This window comes from Zophobas morio, unplaced genomic scaffold (assembly GCF_036711695.1).
Source record: "Zophobas morio isolate AGI-343-1 ecotype UQ-CSIRO unplaced genomic scaffold, CSIRO_AGI_Zmor_V1 ptg000030l, whole genome shotgun sequence".
Classification (NCBI taxonomy): Eukaryota; Metazoa; Arthropoda; class Insecta; order Coleoptera; family Tenebrionidae; genus Zophobas; species Zophobas morio.
Genome location: NW_026972135.1, coordinates 15,112,441 through 15,134,552, shown reverse-complemented (window position 1 = coordinate 15,134,552; position 22,112 = coordinate 15,112,441). Strand labels below are relative to the sequence as shown.

The 22,112-nt window shown below is 33.2% G+C and overlaps 2 protein-coding genes across 3 annotated transcripts; both read left to right on the top strand.

The window, feature by feature from the left end:
- The first annotated feature begins 8,026 nt into the window (after positions 1-8,026).
- On the top strand, positions 8,027-11,724 carry LOC135138650 (retinol-binding protein pinta-like). The gene is made up of 10 exons (XM_064068628.1): positions 8,027-8,083; positions 8,798-8,805; positions 8,857-8,977; positions 9,508-9,624; positions 10,451-10,610; positions 10,665-10,824; positions 10,878-11,130; positions 11,184-11,294; positions 11,345-11,444; positions 11,492-11,724. Exons 1-10 carry the CDS (start codon positions 8,027-8,029, stop codon positions 11,638-11,640), a joined length of 1,236 nt encoding a protein of 411 aa, XP_063924698.1. The 3' UTR covers positions 11,641-11,724.
- Positions 11,725-20,120: 8,396 nt separating this feature from the next.
- Positions 20,121-21,655, top strand: LOC135138383 (retinol-binding protein pinta-like). 2 transcript variants are annotated; one of them, XM_064068351.1, is made up of 6 exons: positions 20,121-20,297; positions 20,360-20,483; positions 20,532-20,944; positions 20,993-21,103; positions 21,156-21,258; positions 21,311-21,655. In XM_064068351.1, exons 2-6 carry the CDS (start codon positions 20,450-20,452, stop codon positions 21,457-21,459), a joined length of 810 nt encoding a protein of 269 aa, XP_063924421.1. In that variant the 5' UTR covers positions 20,121-20,297; positions 20,360-20,449; the 3' UTR covers positions 21,460-21,655. The 2 variants fall into 2 exon arrangements, with proteins under 2 accessions (XP_063924421.1, XP_063924420.1); XM_064068350.1 differs by having other exon boundaries at positions 20,121-20,483.
- Positions 21,656-22,112: the final 457 nt, after the last annotated feature.

Here is a 22,112-nt window from a genome sequence, read left to right as displayed (position 1 = left end):
ACTCAAAAGCTAGCACCCCGTTGTTCTAACCTAGCACCAGCTAGCACCACCAATCAAAAAGCTAGCACCACCTAATTATTGAAATAAAAGCCTTTTACTTTCGGGGGGGGCCAAGTTAACGCTAGCCCCCCGACATTATTTAATTCTCATGAAAAGTTGGTCCGAGGTAGTTTAGACCTAGCACCAGCTAGCACCACTAGTCTCATAGCTAGCACCACTCTGCAAGTATTAAAAAAAAAATAAAAACCAAAAAAAAAGTAGCCCCCACTTTTTTTTCTTTAATGGTAAAAATCAGTAGGTTAATAGTCTAGAGCTAGCACTCGCTGGATCCATTAAAAAAAAGTGTATTTTTATTCAATAAAGCCATGTAATAAAGGGTTATTTTCGGGGGGGGCTAAGTTAACGCTAGCCCCGCAATATAATTTAAAGACAATGAAAAGCTAGCACCTAATAGTTTAGAGCTAGCACCAACTAGCACCATTAGTCTTATAGCTAGCACCATTAAACAAACTAAATAAAATAATTGAAAAACCCTGAAAAAATAACTCGCATCTATAATTCCCAATCGTGGCCGGAAATAAAATATCTTTGAAAATTAATACATTACAATCATCCATTACTTATAAAAAGTCATGTTTTCTGCATTGAACAGAACTTAATATCTACATTATCTACATATTTAATTAAATTACATCACTTGCGTTCAAATCGTTCTTCATTTATTTCAACACACTAAAAATTAGGCCATGATAAATGTGATCATTTAATTTTTTTCCACAGTCATACATTTGACTGACATTACGTAAATAACAAATTTGAAATAACAAGCGAGACTATAAAATTGAAGTCATTTGTAATTTATAAATCCGAGGTTAATGACGAAAACCTTTGTAAACTCTAAATTCCTAAAAATATTATTAAAATAATTTAAAATCCTAGAAACTTAACAGACAATGTGTCTAGAAGTCAAGTACAAATTATGAATTTTTACTATCCGTAATAATAATCCCTATTTTGGGGCAAGCGTCTATTCTTTAGTTTCGCGCTTAGTAATACTTCAGGTATACGGACAAAATAGCATTTGTGAACAGTTTGGTGGGCCTTGTAGATCCCTACTACACTTATACAATGAATATTTGTTTGAATAACACGCCTTAGAAGCAGCTTATTTTCAAGTTAATGCAAATTCATTACTTATTACTAACAAACACATTATTCATTTTAATAAGAACTAATTTAGTTTTTTGTATCGATAGTGGTTTATTGGAGTTAACACTTTAACCATAGTTCCTTTATTACAAAATTGTAATAAAGAAGCTCTAACTTTGTTGTTGCGACGGTAATATTTTTATAAGATCGTAAAATTACCATCATATTGTCCTGTAGTAGTCTTATAGTGCAAACTGTCGTCGTCAAAACGGACTCTTCTTAATCAAGGAAATTGTAATTCTTCCATTAGTTCTACTCCGTGCCGATATACACGGTGAGTCACTAAACGGGTGCTCCTCGATATCTCAAATAACTGTACAACCTTAGTGTTTGATTTTTTTTCCAATCACTAATAATAATAATAATATAATTAATGAGATAGTGAGGATCGCGCGTTTAGTGATTCGGAATTGGAAAATGGTACAGCTGTTTATTTAAAAACCGGCTTTTTATTTCTAGTAGTGATAACTATGGATGGTTCTAATTAACATTAAAGTTCGTATTAGTTTTCAGAAAGGGATTGTGAAGACACGCTTCTTTCAGAGCGTAGTCAGACATCTACTCCCCTCAATGCCGGGTCGGATATCTCTAATTACAGACACTGCATACTGTCGGTACTTTTCTACTATGACTATGGGACAGTAAATAAAATAAATAATTTCCAGAAAACATATATTGTAGGTAAATATTTAAAAATAAGTTCGACTTAACTGTAACTCCATTTTTTTCTTTTAAGTAAATATAGGGTCATTATTTTTATCTGTTCACGCCTGAAACACAGTATAGATCATGGAGGAAGGAATATAATGGAGGGAGTGCGCCGTATCTCGGCAATGTAAATTCTTGGCACCAGTGCAAGCACCTTTTATTACTCTTTTCAATTAGCGCGCCTTTCACCGCGCATGCTTACTTTAATAATTTCATCAGCCAGCACTGACCAGTGTCGTACGATTCTCTTTTTGTCATTTTCGCTTTTAACCTCGTGTTTAGTGTGAACGTTTTGTTTTGAATTTGCGATAAGCGTTTCATGTTTATTTAAAAACTTAAAATGGTTAGTTGCAAATTGTGTAAAGTTACGAGTGGCTCCAGGTCAACAATTGGTAGAGAAAAAACAACGTTTCACAGGTGTCGTATTTTTTCGTTTAATATTTGCTTAAGAGGGATTAATGAATATTTTTGAATTGCTTTTAGGTGTCCCCAGAAACCTGAATTAAAGAAACTGTGGACAGACTTCCTTTATCTTCACCTAGGAAATTCTGTGTCTGTGAACAACTTTTTCCTGTGTTCATTTCATTTTGAAGAAAAGTGTTTTGATAGAACATCAGCCCAGAAAGTTGTTTTAAGGCCACATTCAGTACCAACTATTTCTTATACTTATGAAGAAAGGGTATTAAATAAACTCACATGCTGCATGATATAACTTTAGAGGCAATGAAACGCATCACACAGAAGTTTGTGACGCACCTTCGGTAGATCCTCAACAGAATATAGAAGATGAATTGTCTAATAAAGTTTTTGAAATTACAAAGAAACTTGAAAATTTAACAACAAAAACATGTGCAAACGTTTTACTGAAACAACAAATTAACAACCTGAAGACATTAGTGTCACAACAACAATGCACTATTAAAACGTTAAAACGCAGAACCTCAAAACAGCAACGCAAAATTTGTAATCTGAAAGATGTTGTTTCAAGTTTAAGGAAGAAAATCAACTATTATGAAAACAACAGTGTGGATGTTAATAAATTTCAGGAAAATACAGAACTGTTGAGGAGAATGTGGGCTAAAATTAACAACAAACCATTGCCAAATCAATATGGGCCAGAAATAAGAAAATTTGCTGTTACAACACATTTCTACTCCCCAAAGGCTTTTTCTTTTATAAGAAAACAATTCATGGACTGTCTTCCACACCCAAAAACTTTGTCTGTATGGTATTCTTCAGTGAATGGTGCACCAGGTTTCACAAGTGAGGCATTCGATGTGTTAAAAGCAAAGGCTGAAGAACGTAAAATTGTGTGTTCTTTAGTGTTCGATGAAGTTGCTATTAAACGCTGCATTGAATATGATGGGCAACAATATTATGGATATGCTGATATGGGTAGTATAATCGAAGTAAATGAAAATGAAGAGGCCAAAGAAGCTTTAGTTTTCATGCTGGTTGCTATAAATGGCTCTTGGAAAATGCCTGTGGGTTACTTTTTAAGCCATTCTTTAAATAGTGAGCAAAAATTAGGTTTACTAAAACAGTGTTTATTTTTAGTAAAAAGTGTAGGAATTGAAATTAGCAATATTACATTTGATGGTTGTGCGACAAATTTGTCAATGGCATCTGCATTAGGTTGCTCATTTAGCCCTTCTAATTTGAAAACAAACTTTGGTGAAGAGAATATACTTCTTTTACTTGATCCTTCACACATGATGAAATTAATACGTAACACATTTGGTGACAAAAGAAAAATAGTCGATGGAGAGAATAATGTTATTGATTTTAAATACTTAGAACTTCTAAATGAACTGCAAGAAAATGAAGGGCTGCACCTTGCAAACAAACTACGTAGAAGACATATAAATTTTTTTAAACAAAAAATGAAAGTTGCTCTAGCTACACAGTTATTAAGCAGGTCTGTCTCTGAAGCTTTGACGTTTTGTCGAGATATTTTACAGCTAGATCAGTTTAAGAACTGTGGAGCAACGGCTACCTTCATTTTAAATATTAATGACGCTTTTGACATATTGAATTCGCGCAGAATAAAGGAATTTGGTTACAAGCAAGCATTAAATAAGTATAATATTAATCAGGTAAAAACGTTTGTGAATTGCTTTACTTCGTATATATCCAAATTGAGATTTTTTAACAAAGATTTAATTATTCACTCGCCCCGTAAAACAGGTTTTATAGGTTTTGTAGCTGGTTTACATGCAGTATTAAATATTTATGAACAATATGTAGTGGGTGATGGAGGAACGTCAATTTTACAGTATCTGCCCACCTATAAATGCAGTCAAGATCATTTGGAAAATTTTTTCTTCCAAATTAGAAATTTAGGGGGCTGCAATAATAACCCTACTACTCGTCAGTTTAAATCTGCATATAAAAAATTATTAATACACGCAGAAATAAATCACAGTGGTTTTGGAAACTGTGTACCCTTAGAGCAAGTAAATATTTTGACATGTTCGTCTCGAATTAAAAAACTCGAAAATATTATTAATTCTGATCAATTGATATTAACGAGTGACGTACAAGTTACTCAGGAAAGTGCCGTTAATTTTGAACATAATTATTTCTTTAGGCAGGAATCTTTAACAAATTTTTGTGAGGAAGTTGTCATTTACATTGCTGGATTTGTTGCTTTTAAATTAGCCAAATCTTTGAAATGTGAAATATGTATATCATGCCTTTTTGGTATAAAAGAGAACTTATTAGGAAGTTTTGTTGATTTCAAATCAAAGGGGGGATTGAGCTATCCTAGTGACGATGTGATTGCCATTTGCCTACAAAGTGAAAAAACTTACAGAACACATGAGCGAGTACATACCAAACTTAGTAAATGCAAAATTGTAATTGACATCATTGAAAATTTAAACTGTGACAAATTGCTTCATAGAAATCACCTCCATACATCTTTTTTGTTGAAAGAAATAATTAATATTTATTTGAATTTGCGTATAAAATACAGTTGTAAAAGTAAGTCTTATTTAGTAGATTCTGATAGGCAAAGATATACTAAGTTGATTCATTTTAAAGGGCAATAAAGTTACAAAATGTGGTTTATTTAAAAAAAAAAAAATGTAAACAACATGTTAAGTTTTATTATATGGAGAAAATCTAAAACATATTTGATTGCGTTGACGTTTTACTTTGTTTCTTCTTATATATATATTTTTTATTCTTATACTATTTTTCAGAAAAGTATCAAGCCTTTAGTTGAAACGAACTCATCTTTGTAGTAATCCTGTATTCTTTTTATTTAAATTGTATGTATTTCCTTTAATCCTTTAAGTGAATTTATCTTTATTTTGTAATATTGTATTCTTTTAATACCCTATAAAAACATTTATGTTATTATTATCTAGTACATATTTGTAAATTAATATTAATTATTATACAAATTATAAAGTACAGTTCTCTTACTGCCTTTTAATAAAATTATTTTAAGACCTACCGCTAACCCGAAAATGACTGGCATTGAGGCAACATTTCTATGATTACTGGTACTAAGACCAAGTAATGATATGCATTGATTGGATTAATAAAAAAAAATCGAGCTTCTAGAATTACAACATATACAAATTCGTCTGTTATTCTTTAACCTCACCCTATTCCCAAAACCTTAGCGTAACTACCAGTCATTTATAATTTTATATAATGATTTTATTATTCTTGGCTAATGTTTTTTCTTTATAATATTATCTCCTTAAATGTTATTCCAAAGATCTCGCAACAATTATACAGCAAAAATTCAAACTTTGATGTGAATTTGGGTTTTTTGTTGATTATAATTATACAAAATAAATTTCTATGAGTAAAATTCAAATTTTAGATATTCTAAAAAAAATATTTGCATTGAATATAATTTTGAGTAGTGGGGCCCCTTATGAATACTATTAAGATACGCCACTGAAGCGGCAGCCATATTGAAGCACCTTTTATTGCTTTCACGCATTTTGGCGCGGGATCACTTATTTGAACTCTCACTCCCTCCATTATATTCCTTCCTCCATGGTATAGATATCTATACTGTGCCTGAATACTTTGATGTAGGCAACATGTAATACACATCAGAAGCATCTTTGATCAATCTGTTAATCTTTTTAAACTAATAATTACAGCACAAAACAACAACACAAAAATCATACTATGTCATAAATGACAACAAAGATGTCGGACAACTAATAATGGAAAATTCAAACAAAATAGAACGTAATTTATTCAATCCTTTGACGAATATAAAGAAAAGAAAATAAATAATATGTTTCTTAATAATACGGTGGTATGGTTAAAACTGCCCGCCTTTTCTATCTTCACACAGCGCTATCCTGTGTTCAAAATTTCTACGTAGTCTATTTAGAATCTCGGGTGTTAAATTAAGATCTGTACGACACCACACGATCCTTTTGCGCAAATGATCTTCATTTTGAATTGGAAGGGCTGAAGTGGATGGATGAAATCAGTTTGCCCTCAGGACGTTAAAAACCGAACTCTGAGTAATCTGCATTTTTCTTCCGATCTGCTTTTGACTCACGTGAGGATTTTCTCTATAATTTCAAACAAGGCAGCTTCATTTTCTAGCATTGTTACTGTAAGATGCCTAACTTTAGTTTTCTTAAATTGATCAACTTCTCTTAAGCTTTTTTCGAGTTTAATAAATGTTTGGTTAGAAGGAATTGTATCGCCTGGCATATAGATGAACGACAGCCTCAAAATTTCCATAACATTTTGCCAAAGTTAAAAGCATATTGGTTTTTTTCGGAATTCAAAAACGTTATTACCAAAAGTTGAAAATAATTTGACTGCTACAAGAAATTTAAGAGGAAGTTATTTATGAAAAGTAAAATGTGTTGCCTATTCAGACTTATCCAGGTGTGAACAGATAAAATAATCACACTTTAACTTAAATTTGTTTTACGGCAGCTATAAAGTAATACAAATTTACAACTAGTTCCAACTTGCTCATCTAATGTAATAGAGGTTACCACTTTAATAATACTTGTGATTTAAAAAAGAGATAGAAAGAAAATAGGAAAATACTGGGTACAGCATAACAAAAAAAAAATGCACTTATAAAAACAACATTCGTGATTCCTTTACAAAACTATAATGTATAAAAAAAGCAACATGCAACATAATAAATGTCAAACATCTTCAAGTTTTCGTTGTGAAGAAATGCATATCCTACAAAAGGTCCAGAAGAGCTGGGTTTAGACTCCCTCGGTATCCAGTAACACCGCATTAATTATAATTTTGATTTTTGTGGAATATTTGTTTAAGAATATCCGGTAAACGTGACGTCAGTTCATTTGTGTGAGTATGTACACTTAATGGTTAGACTAATAAATATGGACTTTTTAAATATATAATTCTTTATAAATTTCTGGTTTTACATGAACCACATCATTGTTGTACAATATGTTGGTCCACATAATTTGTTAGTTAATATATATTAACTATGAGATATGTTAGAAAATAATTTGCATTTTAACCAATACACACTATATTTCGTCTATTTCGAAACTAAAGAATAGATAGTTGCCCCAAAATAGGGATTATTATTACGGATAGTAAAAATTCATAGTTTGTACTTGACTTCTAGACCTTAGATCATATAATAAATAGATACCAATACTCAAACTGAAAGCTGTGACTAGACATGAAGCTATCTGTTGTCGTTTTCTACGTCAAGGGGAGTAGTATAATGCTATCCTTGTGTGATCACCACATCTTCATCTTTGTTATATGCATTTCATCTGTATATGTCTATTTCACTTCCATCCTTGTACCGCACCAGCGCAACAAATCGCTTTTGACAGATGTTTCTTCTAACCTCTCTTTCGAGTTCTTGTACGAAAAACAATTTTAGAATTTAGAACAAAGATCCTATTTTAAGTGATGTAATCATAAAGGATCACAATTGCAGCCCAATAATTTACTGTTCCTTTCGTTATCTACTGTGAATTATTTATAAAATCAAGCTGTCAACATCTTTCGTACGAAGTTAGTTCAGACATACTTCCTAAAATTTAGGCGCGCAAAATTCAAATAGTGATCAGGCAAGGATAGCTTGATTGTAATCCCTCTATGCACAAGAGAGATGTGTGACAGGAGGATGTCGTCACAGGCTCTGCTAGGGAAAGAACACGGCGTGGTGGTATCTATTTATTATATGATCTAAGTTCTAGACACAATTTTTGATAACTTTCCAGGATTTTAAATTATTTTAATAATATTTTTAGGAATTTAGAGTTTACAAAGGTTTTCGTCATTAACCTCGGATTTATAAATTACAAATGACTTCAATTTTATAGTCTCGCTTGTTATTTCAAATTTGTTATTTACGTAATGTCAGTCAAATGTATGACTGTGGAAAAAAATTAAATGATCACATTTATCATGGCCTAATTTTTAGTGTGTTGAAATAAATGAAGAACGATTTGAACGCAAGTGATGTAATTTAATTAAATATGTAGATAATGTAGATATTAAGTTCTGTTCAATGCAGAAAACATGACTTTTTATAAGTAATGGATGATTGTAATGTATTAATTTTCAAAGATATTTTATTTCCGGCCACGATTGGGAATTATAGATGCGAGTTATTTTTTCAGGGTTTTTCAATTATTTTATTTAGTTTGTTTAATGGTGCTAGCTATAAGACTAATGGTGCTAGTTGGTGCTAGCTCTAAACTATTAGGTGCTAGCTTTTCATTGTCTTTAAATTATATTGCGGGGCTAGCGTTAACTTAGCCCCCCCCGAAAATAACCCTTTATTACATGGCTTTATTGAATAAAAATACACTTTTTTTTAATGGATCCAGCGAGTGCTAGCTCTAGACTATTAACCTACTGATTTTTACCATTAAAGAAAAAAAAGTGGGGGCTACTTTTTTTTTGGTTTTTAATTTTTTTTTTTAATACTTGCAGAGTGGTGCTAGCTATGAGACTAGTGGTACTAGCTGGTGCTAGGTCTAAACTACCTCGGACCAACTTTTCACGAGAATTAAATAATGTCGGGGGGCTAGCGTTAACTTGGCCCCCCCCGAAAGTAAAAGGCTTTTATTTCAATAATTAGGTGGTGCTAGCTTTTTGATTGGTGGTGCTAGCTGGTGCTAGGTTAGAACAACGAGGTGCTAGCTTTTGAGTAAAATTGATTAACTTGGTGGTGCCAAGTTAACGGACCCCAAAGGGGAGATGTCAAATTAGGTTCTGTACCAAATTTCACACTGTTATATTTAGTAACCAAAATATCAGCCAGTTTACATAAAACTATAGAACATGCTCCGATAATTATTTTCGTGATCCATCATTCTCTCTTCCTCGCTCACTCTTCCTTCGAGCAATTTCTAACGATTTTTTTTTTTTGAAATATACATAATCATTGACATAGTTTACACACAAATTAACCATGAAAAATATTTTTAGCTTTTTTTTATTAAATTCTTGTACTACGCTCAAGTTAATAATTTACATACTGATATTTATGTTCACCTCGAGATCCTGTATCAAGAGCGATTTTAATTCGATATCATTACTTAACGAAGTTTTGTTGTTTTATGAATCTAAATATTCGTGTAGATGGAAAGTTTGTCATACGTGTATTGTTTTTTACTCGTATTGTCTAGTTGCAAATTAGAGTTGGGAAAATATGCAAAACGCATACTAAATGCGTGGTTTTCGAATTTGTGGGAAATGGTAATTTTAAATTATCATTACTTACTTCAGGGACAATGTCTGTCGACTTGATGGCGAAGAGTATACTCACATTGTTAAGTGCACTTAAATAAAATGGAAAAGTTTATAAATGCATGTATTTATTCACCCTTGTTTCATTGTTTGTTATAATCTAAGACAAGTAAAACTTTTAAATTAATATCTTTTTGTGTTTAGATCGTGTTAACACTTTATACAATAGTCCCAAGTCATTAATTTAAGGACGATTCATAAACTGATTTTTTTATAGGTGGTCCCAATAAGAAGTCGCAGCAAGACGTTCCATTGTCGCACGAGTGCGATAACATATCTTATTACATGAGTACAATACATTATTTTTCAACTTGGCGCACAGTTTTCTAAAAATTTTGCAAAATCCGCAAATACTATTTAAGGATTTTGGCGTGTGATGTGTAGATGTAGCACCAGGTACCAGTCTTCTAAAAATGAAATATTTTTAAAAACCGTTGATATATCACTAGTTCTTTCAACTGGGATTTGGACGAGATCTTGCATAAATTTGAATAAGTAATATATGGAAGCATGAATAGTTTTTATTTAAGTTTGCCGACCTCAGTTTAAGCCCCATCGAATGACATTGTATAAGTCTCATAAAAGTACACAACAACAAAAAATTCCCATTGTGATTATAATCGTTTTGTACAGTTTCCCATCATGTCAAAATATACTCGTACACACAGTAGGTTATGGGTGTTTTATGGAAATCAAGTTTATATGTAAATAGTGGAAGATTCAAGGTTGGAACAAAAATGTTACTTAATTTCGGAACACGGAAAACAATTTTCAGTTCTTTGCCATCACAATGGAAAGAACATTATTTGAAGTTGGTGACTGCGTTTTACAGAACGTTTTAGACAGTTTTAACACGAGTGAGAAATCTTTGCAACAAGATGTAATTACACTGACTAAATGGATGCAGACGCAGCCACATTTTCCAGAAATAATGGGTACGTAAAATTTTTTATTACTCATTTATATATATTTTTTAATTACGTATGTAGAACCCAAGACGTTACAAAATTTTCTAATCCAAAACAAGTTTAGCATCGAAAGATGCAAACAAAAAATCGATATGTACTATACCATTAAATCCAAACTGCCGGAAATTTATGGTACCATCAACCCCAATTCACCGGGAATGCACAGAGCTCGATCTATTTTGTAAGATTAGATTATTTGTACTCATTGACGAAAAGTTTATGGTGATCTTTTAGGTATTCTGTTCTACACCCCAGGCTGACCAAAGAAATGTGTCGAGTTTTGTTCATGAAAGTACGAAACAAGGATCGAGTGAACGAGTTACTAATAGGCGACATTAGTCGGAACTTCATAAATCTACAAGAACTAAGAATGAGAGAAGACGTCGTATTTGGTGATGTTATGGTTTTGGACTGTCAGGGGCTTGCGCCCTTACTTTTTAAAGTTACACCAATGTCGATGTATAAGTCTACGGTTCTAATTTATGAGGTATTGCCTTTTTGTACTCTAGTGTAACAACTCAACGAAAATGCTTTTTCCAGAGAGTATATTCTTTAAGGCTGAAAAAAGTTTATCTTCTCAATTTACCTGCAGTTGGGGAAAAAATTCTTTCCATAGTGAAGAAAATTATGTTGCCCAAGCTTTTCGAAAGGGTAATATTACTTGTGTTAAGATAACAAACATCTAACTTTTTCGTTTTAAGATTGAAATTTGTACGGCTGAAACTTTAAAGGAATCATTTCCTATTGATATGCTACCAAAGGACTATGGGGGTGAAGGCTATTCTCTCGAGGAGTTAAAAGGTATTCGCACAACACTGACTAAATCAAACTAACCTGACACGTTTTAGATATGTGGGATGCCAAATTTTTGGAAAAAAAGGATTTTTATGACAGGCTTGACCAAACTCGAATTCACGAAAACCTTAGGCCTGGAAAGTTAAAAGACGATGATATTTTGGGAGTTTATGGGAATTTTAAAAAAGTCGACCTTGATTAGTACGGATAATTAAGACAGCAAAATAGCTACAAGTGAAACCAACAAAGAAGATGTATACTTCTAAATTTTGGATTTAAATTATTAAGCCAGTATTTTAACAAGAATTATAACAGGATTCACATTTGTTAAAAATAAATAACTGAGGTTAAGCAAGGTGTTCGTGTTTACTTCCAAACCACTTAGAAGTTCATGGCCACTTCCGGAAAACATGACAGTTGTAATTATTTTTTATGGTGCGAGCAACATATTTTTTATCGAGTCATCCTTGGAAAGGCGGTGATTAAACCACAATAATAAATTTCTGAAAATGACTTGTTGCCACTCTTATGTCATTTGTTCTTGTTGTTGACAGGTATTCGATAAAAAGTGTTTTTTAAATAAGGCCACAGAGAAGTTTCCACGAGTAAAATCACAAGATCTCGGAGGTCAGATTTTTTTATTTTTTAACTAATGATCCGATTGTGAAAAAAATCCTGTAACATCGCTAATTGTGGCTCTAGGCGAATGCGCTGAAATCCTGTCACGTTGAAAATATTACACTTGCAATGCGGTGGTATAAAATCTGACAAAATTTAAACACATAATTAGTTTTAGAAAATGTAGACCTTATTATCCGTCTTTGATTAATTGCAACCCAAACACCAATTTCTTGAGCATGAAGAAAAGTTTCAAAACAAACATGTTGATTTTCCGTACTCCAAAGATGATTCGATTACAAATTAAGCATATGTGGGCTCACCCGCTATATAATAACTTGTCAAACATATTTTTAACATAAAATATAAAATTATTGTATGTATGTCTTACTGATATTTACAGACAGATTTTTTTTTTACCAGAGACCATGGTTTCAATAAATATATAAATCAGCGCTATCTATTAAAACACAAGTTGATCGATCGAGTTGTCTGTTAACATTATTATGGAAATATTCTTAATGCCCTAGGTTATTAATTGCTCAATAACGTAGTACCTCAAATCCAAGCCATTATAGACCAATAATAAACCGGTACGACATAAATATCTATTCTGGGTTACATTAACAAAATAATCTTCACCAATTACCATCTTACTTATTTTTATTATAAAACAATTTTGAAGTTGTCCTACAGTGCCGTATTTGGTGTGCATCAAAAATGGGGCAATTTGTGTAAGATTTTTATTTTTTCCCTCTGTCAAATTGAATTAAATTTTATCGCTTTATGGCAATTTGATAAAATTATTGGTTCAACGATTTTTGTCTTCGATTTTTGATCAAAACATCATTATTCTGAAACAATGTTAATGGAATTGTGTCAGTAGGTATTTACAAAAAATCTTCCTGAATGGGTTCTTTACGCCCAACAAGGTTATGGTATCATTTACATACAGAGGTACGCACAATGGTGAGAAATAATTAAATGTCCATTTTTTGAGATAACGTTTACTAACAACATGTCAGTTTAAACTTATCTGCATAATGTGTTTAACATGTGTCATAATTCACAGCTATGTATTAAATGAGGAAAGTTACTACCTTTGTCAGTTATCAGTGGACACTTCACAAAAAAAGTACTAAAAATTCCGTTTACGTTTGTCTAGAAGGTCATTTCTCAAGCACGTTTTTAGACAATAGGTACACTTCTATAAATATTTAAAATTATGAAATAAAATAATTTAAATCAAGAAGACTATTTTGTTTATTAGATCAAATAGGACCCACCACTAACTCGGAAATAACCGGCATTCAGGCAAGACTATCATAACGGCTACTAAGACCAAGTAATGATTTGCATTGATTAGATTAATAAAATACTTTTGAGATCCTAGAATTACAGCATACAAATTCGTTTCCTATTATTCTCTAATTTCACCCCATCCCCTAGAGCCTACCGTAACTACCGATCCACGCATCACTTGAAAAATGAGGTATACTACTTTGACCTACTGGTGCTAACCTATTCTGACTAACATGATCAGTCTTTTCGAGAAACTTACGCACAGTATCACATGTTCCTGACAAAACAGCTTATTGCATTTTGACAATTATTGAATCATTTAAAGTGTCAATATTTCCACATTCTCAATAAAACTATTTGGGACTACACCTACATTGGGGATAACTAAAGGTAGAATTAAAATTTTCTCAAGGTTTAACACTGTTTTCATTTCTCTTGAAAATAGCAAACAAAAACTCTTCTGTTTCGGCATACAAATATGATTTTTTGAGCCAAATCAATGAAATTTTCTTGTTGATGTAAGTTTCGTCCACTCTTTGAAGAATTTTCCATGCAATTGTTTTCGTTTCAGCCCACTTATTATGTGATGTAGATTATGGGGTGTGGGGATCTCTTCAGTGCCTACTGGATAGATTTATGGGTGTGTGGTTCACGTCTGCCCTTGCTATGACGCGAAACATTTCGTTTCTTTCTGTGTACCTCAGGAAATATTTCTTCCTTTCCGAAACTTGTATTTTGTATAAATTTTCCAAGTTCTGGAATCCCCTTCCTCCGTTCTGTCTTGACAATGAAAATCTCTCAATTGATGACTTCGGATGATGTCTTATATTGTGTAAATGATTTTCAGTTTTTGACCATTTCATTATTCCACAAGAATATGTTAAAACAGTTTTACGTCAAATTTGTAAAAGTTATGACGTCATTAATGACTTGTTTAAATAGGAAGGTATAATTTTGATTGCATTATTTGATAAATCTTATTTTTCTACATAAAAATGTAGCCTGATGTAGAGGTTGCATAAGAAAAAAATTGAGAAAATTAATAACAGACAAAATAAATAATATACGTTGGAGTAAATCTATGCTATAGAAATTGTTCCCTATTCACTATCTGACACAAACTCAGACGATGGTAGATCTGATTGACGGAATTTTCAATACTCTGGGGACCTATACGAGTCATTTCATGACGAATTCGTGCTTCCAAGTCATCTAAATTATCGGGTCTGTTCATGTAAACACGTCTTTTTAAATGTCCCCATAAAAAAACAAGGGGTGTCAGATCCGGAGACCTAGGTGACCGTTCTATTGGTACACGCCACCCAATCTACCTTCCATCTAATTCATTATCCAAAAAAACGCTTACATTTACGCCATAATGTGATAGTGCCCCATCTTATTGGAACTAAATCCTGCGATCTAATTTTTGTGGACCATCTGAATCTGGAAACCTAGCAATTAGATCTAGAAGTACTGCGATTCTATAATGATCTACTATTAAATTTCCGTAAAAAAAAGTAGGGGGCAATGGATTTTCTGTTTATTATTCTCACCCAAACATTAATTTTTTGGGCACCTTGGGTCTGTGCCGATTTACGGTGCCATTTAAGTAAAATGTTCATCGGAAAATACGAAATTATTTAAAAACTTGAGATTGTCGTCACAATGTCTCATGAACAACGGGCGGAATTGTGTTTCATACGCTAGATCCAGTGCTGTCGCGGCGATACTTTGATTACAAATATATTTTTATTTTGGACTATATCAACATAATATAACATTTCAAGATCACAAATCTGTGATCCTGTGTTTGAAAAATTAAAAAAGGCATCAAGTATTATTTTTTTAAGTAATATAGTAATATAGAAGTAGTTTTTTAACAAGCTGTAAACACTCCTAGCGACGCACTGGCTACGACCTTGTGGACCAGATCAAAGCGTCCCCGCTACTCGCCGTAAAACACACCTTGCTTCAACTGGGGAATTGCATCCGTAAGATAAATTTCCGCCTACTGCTCATGAAGCTTTCACAAAATTCCAATCGTTTATCAGGATCATTTTCTGATAGTTCAGGAATGAGTTGAACTTTATATAGATGCAGTTTCTCTTTTTTGAAAAACTTTACCATAAACGACTGGTTAACATTTTCTTGTAAAGCCATTTCCGTCATTGTTACATGGAAGTTATCTTCCAATGATAACAAGAGATTCAACGTGGTGTTATCGCTTATTTGTGGTTAACCACATCTTGGAACATCTCTTACGTTTCCTGTTTGATTAAATTTTGCAACAATTCTACAACTTAAAAAAAGTGCAACACATGGAAGGAGTGGACGAATTTTATTGAAACTTCAACCACTTGTGTATCATATCAATCTTATAAAATGATTAGCATTTGGACCATATCAGTCAACAAATAAGATAACCAACTTAATAGTCATTGACATCTCCACGATTATTAAAACACTCTGTAATTTGTCGAAGCAGGCTGGAAATTAAGTATGCAATATCTGTTCGAGGTATGGTCTCCTTGGCTACGACATTTTAATAAGGACACGTTATGTCAGTTTGAATATGTGCAGTGTAATACGTTTAATAAGAGTCCTCAAATTTTCGGAAAAATCTGTCATACACCTGGCGGGCATTCGATTGAATTATAATAAATAGTGAATACACTATTATGAAAAATTTTTGAAAAATTTAAATAAAAAATCACATTATTGAAAAAATATCAAATTAACATTTAGAAAACAATAATTTTACAACAAATTTTCGAAATATTCTCCACTTACTTCTTGGCAATAATAAATACGTTGCACAAAGTTTTCAAATGCATTATGTTAAACTATTAGGAGGAATTATACAAACTAGCAATCACATTTAATATCCTTTTTTGGAGTTCTTCGATACTTTGTGGTCGATTAACATAAACACAATTGTTTACATAACCCCACAGAAAAATGTCAAGTGCGGTTAAATCGGGTGACCTATCTGGTCAGTCAACTGCTCCCTATCCACCTTTCAGGAAAAGTTTCATTCAAGTAAGGCCGTACTTGACATCCGAAGTCAGGTTGTACATGCTCCATTTTGTTGGAACCAGACGGACTCTGTAGGTAAATTTGGAATGTCATAGTTTGGAAATATTTGTGTAAGTCGATTAATAATACTGTTGGAGGTATCTGTCAGACGTTAAATTTCCGTTATGAAGAATAATATATAATGCCGCACCAAACACTAATTTTTTGGGGGTACTGTGTATGAACCTCCTCCATCCAGTGTGGATGTAGTATTGGAACAGTGTGATAACCCAAACTTCCCGCCTTTAATTGACCTTGAAAAAGTTTGAAAGACCCACGAAAAATTCAAAAATTCAAAATTTGGCCTTGGCTGTGATCGTCTAACAAAATGAAAAAATACGTTGTGTGTGTGTTTTTTTTTTAAACATTGCGGGAAGACGTTCTTTCATACAAGTGGGCATACACTGCGTGTGATTCGAGAGCGCAAGAAATAATAGACAACATTTTTTGGAGGGGCTAAAATGGCACCCCTCTCAGGAGGAAAGAAGCTGCGAGTATTCACTCCAAAGCCCCCTATCGTATATTCATGGACATATTACATTTCAAATGAAACACCTTAAACATATGAAAGAAAAGACACTGGCGAATTGACAGACATACACATATCAAAAAGGAACAAACACAAAATCCTATACATCTGTTTGGAATCAATGCAAATATTTGAATATCACAAATTTAATAAAAACAAAGCAAAATCTGAATTATAGTAACTGGATGTAAATACACAAGTCATTACGGGCGTGTAGCGTCAAATTTAAAAGTTACGTCAGTTAACAGGAGCACAACAAAAGTACCCCTGGGGCGTTCTAGTACAAGCGGAGTTTGGGGCTACCGGTCGGGGCTGTTCTCCCCTCAGGACGGTGATTCTATCTATCGCAAGCCTACCCGTACAGCACATTACATATCTCTAGGACGAACATGCCGTCCGAAACTAGACCATTACGATCACAGACCCGCAGTTAGGTCTCGACTATGGGGCCAAGTCGAGAGCACTACAACACCACAACCGCCTCTAAATCTATCGAAACCTATACCCTTTGTGCAGGCGACGCGATAAGATCTCGGCAGCTCAACTAGGAATCGCACTTCTCTTCTGCCACGTTTTCTGTGTTATTTAACCTCAATTCCATTTTGAATGTTCAATTCTTTATAACTCTGATATTAACAACAACTGAACAAATGTTAAAGTTTCAAAGAGCAGTAAATAACATTTAAATTCGCCATAGAATTTTGTGAAATTTTAAACAACAAATCATTCTTATGTGAGATAAAAATTGGACATCAAATAATTTATACGATGGAAACATTCATCAACAAAATATTTACAAAACAAAAACTAGCAAAGATTTATGAAAAACAAAAGATCTGGTGTGAAATAGACTCGTCCAAATAAAAACATTATGTGAGGTTAAAACTGTAGAGCATGAAATTTACGTTCAATCAAAATTATACATCAAAAAAAATTACTGAAGTTAAAATTGTGAGATATTTATCAACAATTCAAACAAAGAGTTTATATTATGTCAAATTATATCATGATCTAAATGACTGGTTACTAAAAAAAAACAATTTACTTTGAGAGTTTAGCATACCGCGAACTGGTTACCCCAACAAAACATATAATAAACAGACACAAAATTGTCTAATCATCGTTGCGAGGAAAAAGCGTCTCGGTGATGTAATTTTATTGTTGCGAGGAAAAAGCGTCTCGGTGATGTAATTTTATTGTTGCGAGGGAATACCTCGATGATGTATATTTTTAGCGTTACGAGGACATGCCTCGATGAAGTAATCAATCTGTAGCGTTGCGAGGACAAGCCTCGATGAAGTAATCAATCTGTAGCTTTGTGAGAACAAGCCTCGATCGAGAATCTTTAACGTGGTGAGGAGATGCCCCAGTGATGTGATCACGATAACGATGATATTAACGATGATAACCGCCTAAGGAAAGAAATTATTTTAACCTCCCGCCAGTTCGCGGTATGAATTTTGTTAATTTAACTGCCATAAAGGAACTATTGGCAATCTTGTGTGAAGAATTAAGAAGTGTTTATAATGTAACACTTACGTATATGCATCCAGAAACCTATTCGTAGTTTGTTAAACAAAGAATTATTATCCTGACTAAGTGAATTTCATGAAATCTTCTATCAAGTAGTTTATTTAAATACTCCTGCTTGTTAAATTGTGTTTGTACTAGCTGGCGATTAAGAAAAATTAACTTGATTGGTGAATTTACAAACGATAAAACAAATTTCCGCGTTGAACGAAAGTCCGCACTTTTTCGATTAAAAGGCCGCAAGAATTAGCCGTGCGGGTTGGGGACAACTGAGCGCCGACGGCGTTACGATTGATTTTCGTTAAACAAAGGCTTCCTCCCTTTTATTAACTACCAAACCAGCTAATTTAAACCTAGCTACTTACAGCGTCCTTTCAACATGCATCGACTACACCCAACCAAAAGATAATGATTCACGCCTTCGACATGCCGCCTTTTGTCTACCAACCAACCAACCAACCAACCAATCCTCTAACTAAAATCCCTCTAGCGTTACTAACTGTCCAACTATCCTGCGAGCGTTACCGTGCACATGGTTGCCTATGTTTAACGATTTATGATTTGAATTCTTTTTTTTTCTTTCTCAAATTTAAATTATTCAAATGTGATTTCGCGGCGCTGTTAATTAATTTCAGCGCGAAAATTTTGATTTAAATTCGGTCGCCACAACAGTTATCGCGATTAACATGTCCATTCAAACAAAAAGTAGTCTCTTTTTTGGTCTTCCGGTTTTTTGACGATTTCTAACATTACTAGTTTCGTTAAATCTGCGTGATGTTTTTGAAACTGTCGACTTATTAGACTTGTTCTCGATTGGGATCAGTTTCATTAAAAAGCGCTGGTAGTTCAGCATTGCTTCGATGTCTGTCGCCATAGTCTACCATCATCAAGATTTATATCGTTCAGTTTCTATTACTAGTGCCATTTTAGTGTTTTCCTGAAATATTTTTAAACCTAGATGTAGAAGTTTGCTTTTCAGTACATACTGACAAATCGATCAGTATTTTCGAAGCTAACTACAATTTTCTAATTTAAAGTTTATTCGCAATACATAATTTATCATTTTATTTGCCGTATTAGTTAAAAAAGTGGATGCATGTGTTACAGTTCTGACTTCAGAAAAAACTCTTCTGTTCAAAAATTGACGCTATTCAAAAAAATCAAGTTAGCCTTGCATCTTGAAAACAAATGAAGTTTAAAGTTTAAAAAAATTACAGAAAATAGAGCTTAAATATTTGTAAGTGTCCCCGAAATTTCAAGGAGATCCAACCAACCGTTCCCGAGATATTCAACTGCCTCCATACTTTTTAGCAATCCTGTATGTTGTAATCCCGTACGAACGGAAAAAGTCGTTGAATAGGCGTTGAAATTTATTTTTAAAATAGTATGCTGACATTGCAGTTTAATTGTGGTTTTAGCATTTGCCTACGAACGCAGTCACTCTGTAAATTAATACAAAAATATTATCATTAAAACAAATATATTTATCCTCAGAAAATACATTAATTAAATATTCACTCACAAATACATTGTAGCAAGCATTCGTTCCATCTGTAAACATCTAGATATTTATTTAACAATAAAATCAGCATAAAGGTTGAATTTGTAGAATGCAAAATAAATTTCACATTGCTTGTCCTTGCTACACTGTCTTATAAAGAAATATTACGCAAAACTTATTAATAATAGTTGATTAAAAAAATACAATAATCAGAATAAAACAATAATTGCACCGAAGGTCTCAACGAGTAAGAGGTGCACATTTGCTGAAGAAACGGTTGCAGTTCTAACACTCATTGTGCAAGGTTGTGGTCTTTAAAGCAGCTCCTACATTGTAGCTGAAATGAAAAAATCGGAAATATTTCAGTTTGAAAGCAACATCGTCAACTCAGTTGCCAAATTATACCAAAGAACGGAACAGTCTCTAAATGAAGATGTCTTGACACTGAAGTCTTGGATGAAATCTCAACCGCATCTGCCTGAAATTTTGGGTAAGTCAAATTTATAGTTTTGAATACAGCTAACGAATAATTTTGCAGATGATTACAGTTTGCAAAATTTTTTACTACTAAATAAGTGTAGCGTGGAAAGAGCGAAAGAAAGCATAGATATGTATTACACCCTCAGGAGTCGAATCCCTGACATTTATCATAACGTCAATCCGACATGTCCAAATATGAAAGAAGTAATGGAAATGGTTTGCTACGTGCCACTTCCAAAACTGACCAAACAAATGTACAGAGTGTTCTTTTTTAAAATGATAAGTAGTTCCATGGTTGACAGAATGGAACCACACGATGTTATTGATCTGGCCGTTAACATGCAAGAGATACGACTTAAAGAAGATGTAATGTTTGGGGACATAATAGTCTATGATATGACGGGTCTAACTTTTGGATATTTATCAAAACTCACACCGTCATTTTTAACTAAAATCATGACCATTTACACCGTAAGTACACCCATGTAATTAACAAAACTTTAATTTTTTCACCTTTAGAAAATTTATTCTATTCCTTTGAAAGGAATGTATGTTATTAACAGTTCATCTTACGTCAGTACGCTTCTGACAATATTGAAAACCATTTTGAAGCCCAAAATTTTTGAAAGAGTAAGATCATAAAATTTGTTTCAAGGAGGTGCGTAAATTAGAAAATTTGTAGATACACGTCTGCGAGGACACGACCATTTTAAATGAACACTTCCCTGCTGAGCTTTTGCCCAAAGACTACGGCGGCGAGGAAAAATCTACAGAAGAACTTCATGGTATTTTTTCACATTTACGTTTAAAAATTGTTTCGTGTATTTGGATTTTCAGAATTGTGGAAGCTTAAATTAAATGAATATCAGGATCGCTTTGACCAGTTAGATAAGCTACGAGTTAACGAAAATTTGAGACCGCAGAAGCTAGAAAACGATGATTTTTTGGGAATTCATGGAAATTTTAAAACGTTGAGTGTTGATTAATAAATTATTGCTTTCGTAATCGCAGTTGCAGTGAACGTGAACGGTAGTCATTCACTCTTGGCAATGACGGAAAATCCAATTCAAGGTTCAAGGGTTTAGGTGATAGGGTATTTAGTGCTTTGATAGACGATGATTAGCTCTGGTTCAAATTAATATTGTGTAATAAAAAGCATACATAAAAACAATAGAAATTTAATGAGGTGTTTTATTGGAAACCCTGACCAGGACTCCCTTAAAAGTTTAAAATTTAAAATTCTTCAGAATATATAACAAGTTTTCCGCGGTTCCGAATGGGAAAATTTGATTCATTTGTATTCCAAGGTCTAAGATCTGTTTCTCTTGAACTGGATTATATTCAATTTTGCCCGTGCCCCTAATAATATGCCTGTTTAATGCGGTTCTTGACAAAATAAAAATGATAATAAAAAATCTGATACCTGGAAAATATAGTTTAAAATTGTATAAACATACAAAATAGCATTAGTGTTATTTTTTAAATTGTGATACAATATTTTGTGGAGAGATACATAAGGGTAGGGGCTTTATTGTGGTATAACCTGTATTTTCTTAGACTGAGTCCTATTCCGTCATCTATAGGTGTCCCGTTTCCGTCTGTCTGTCCGTCTGCCCATCTGTCTGCCGTTCCGGATTTT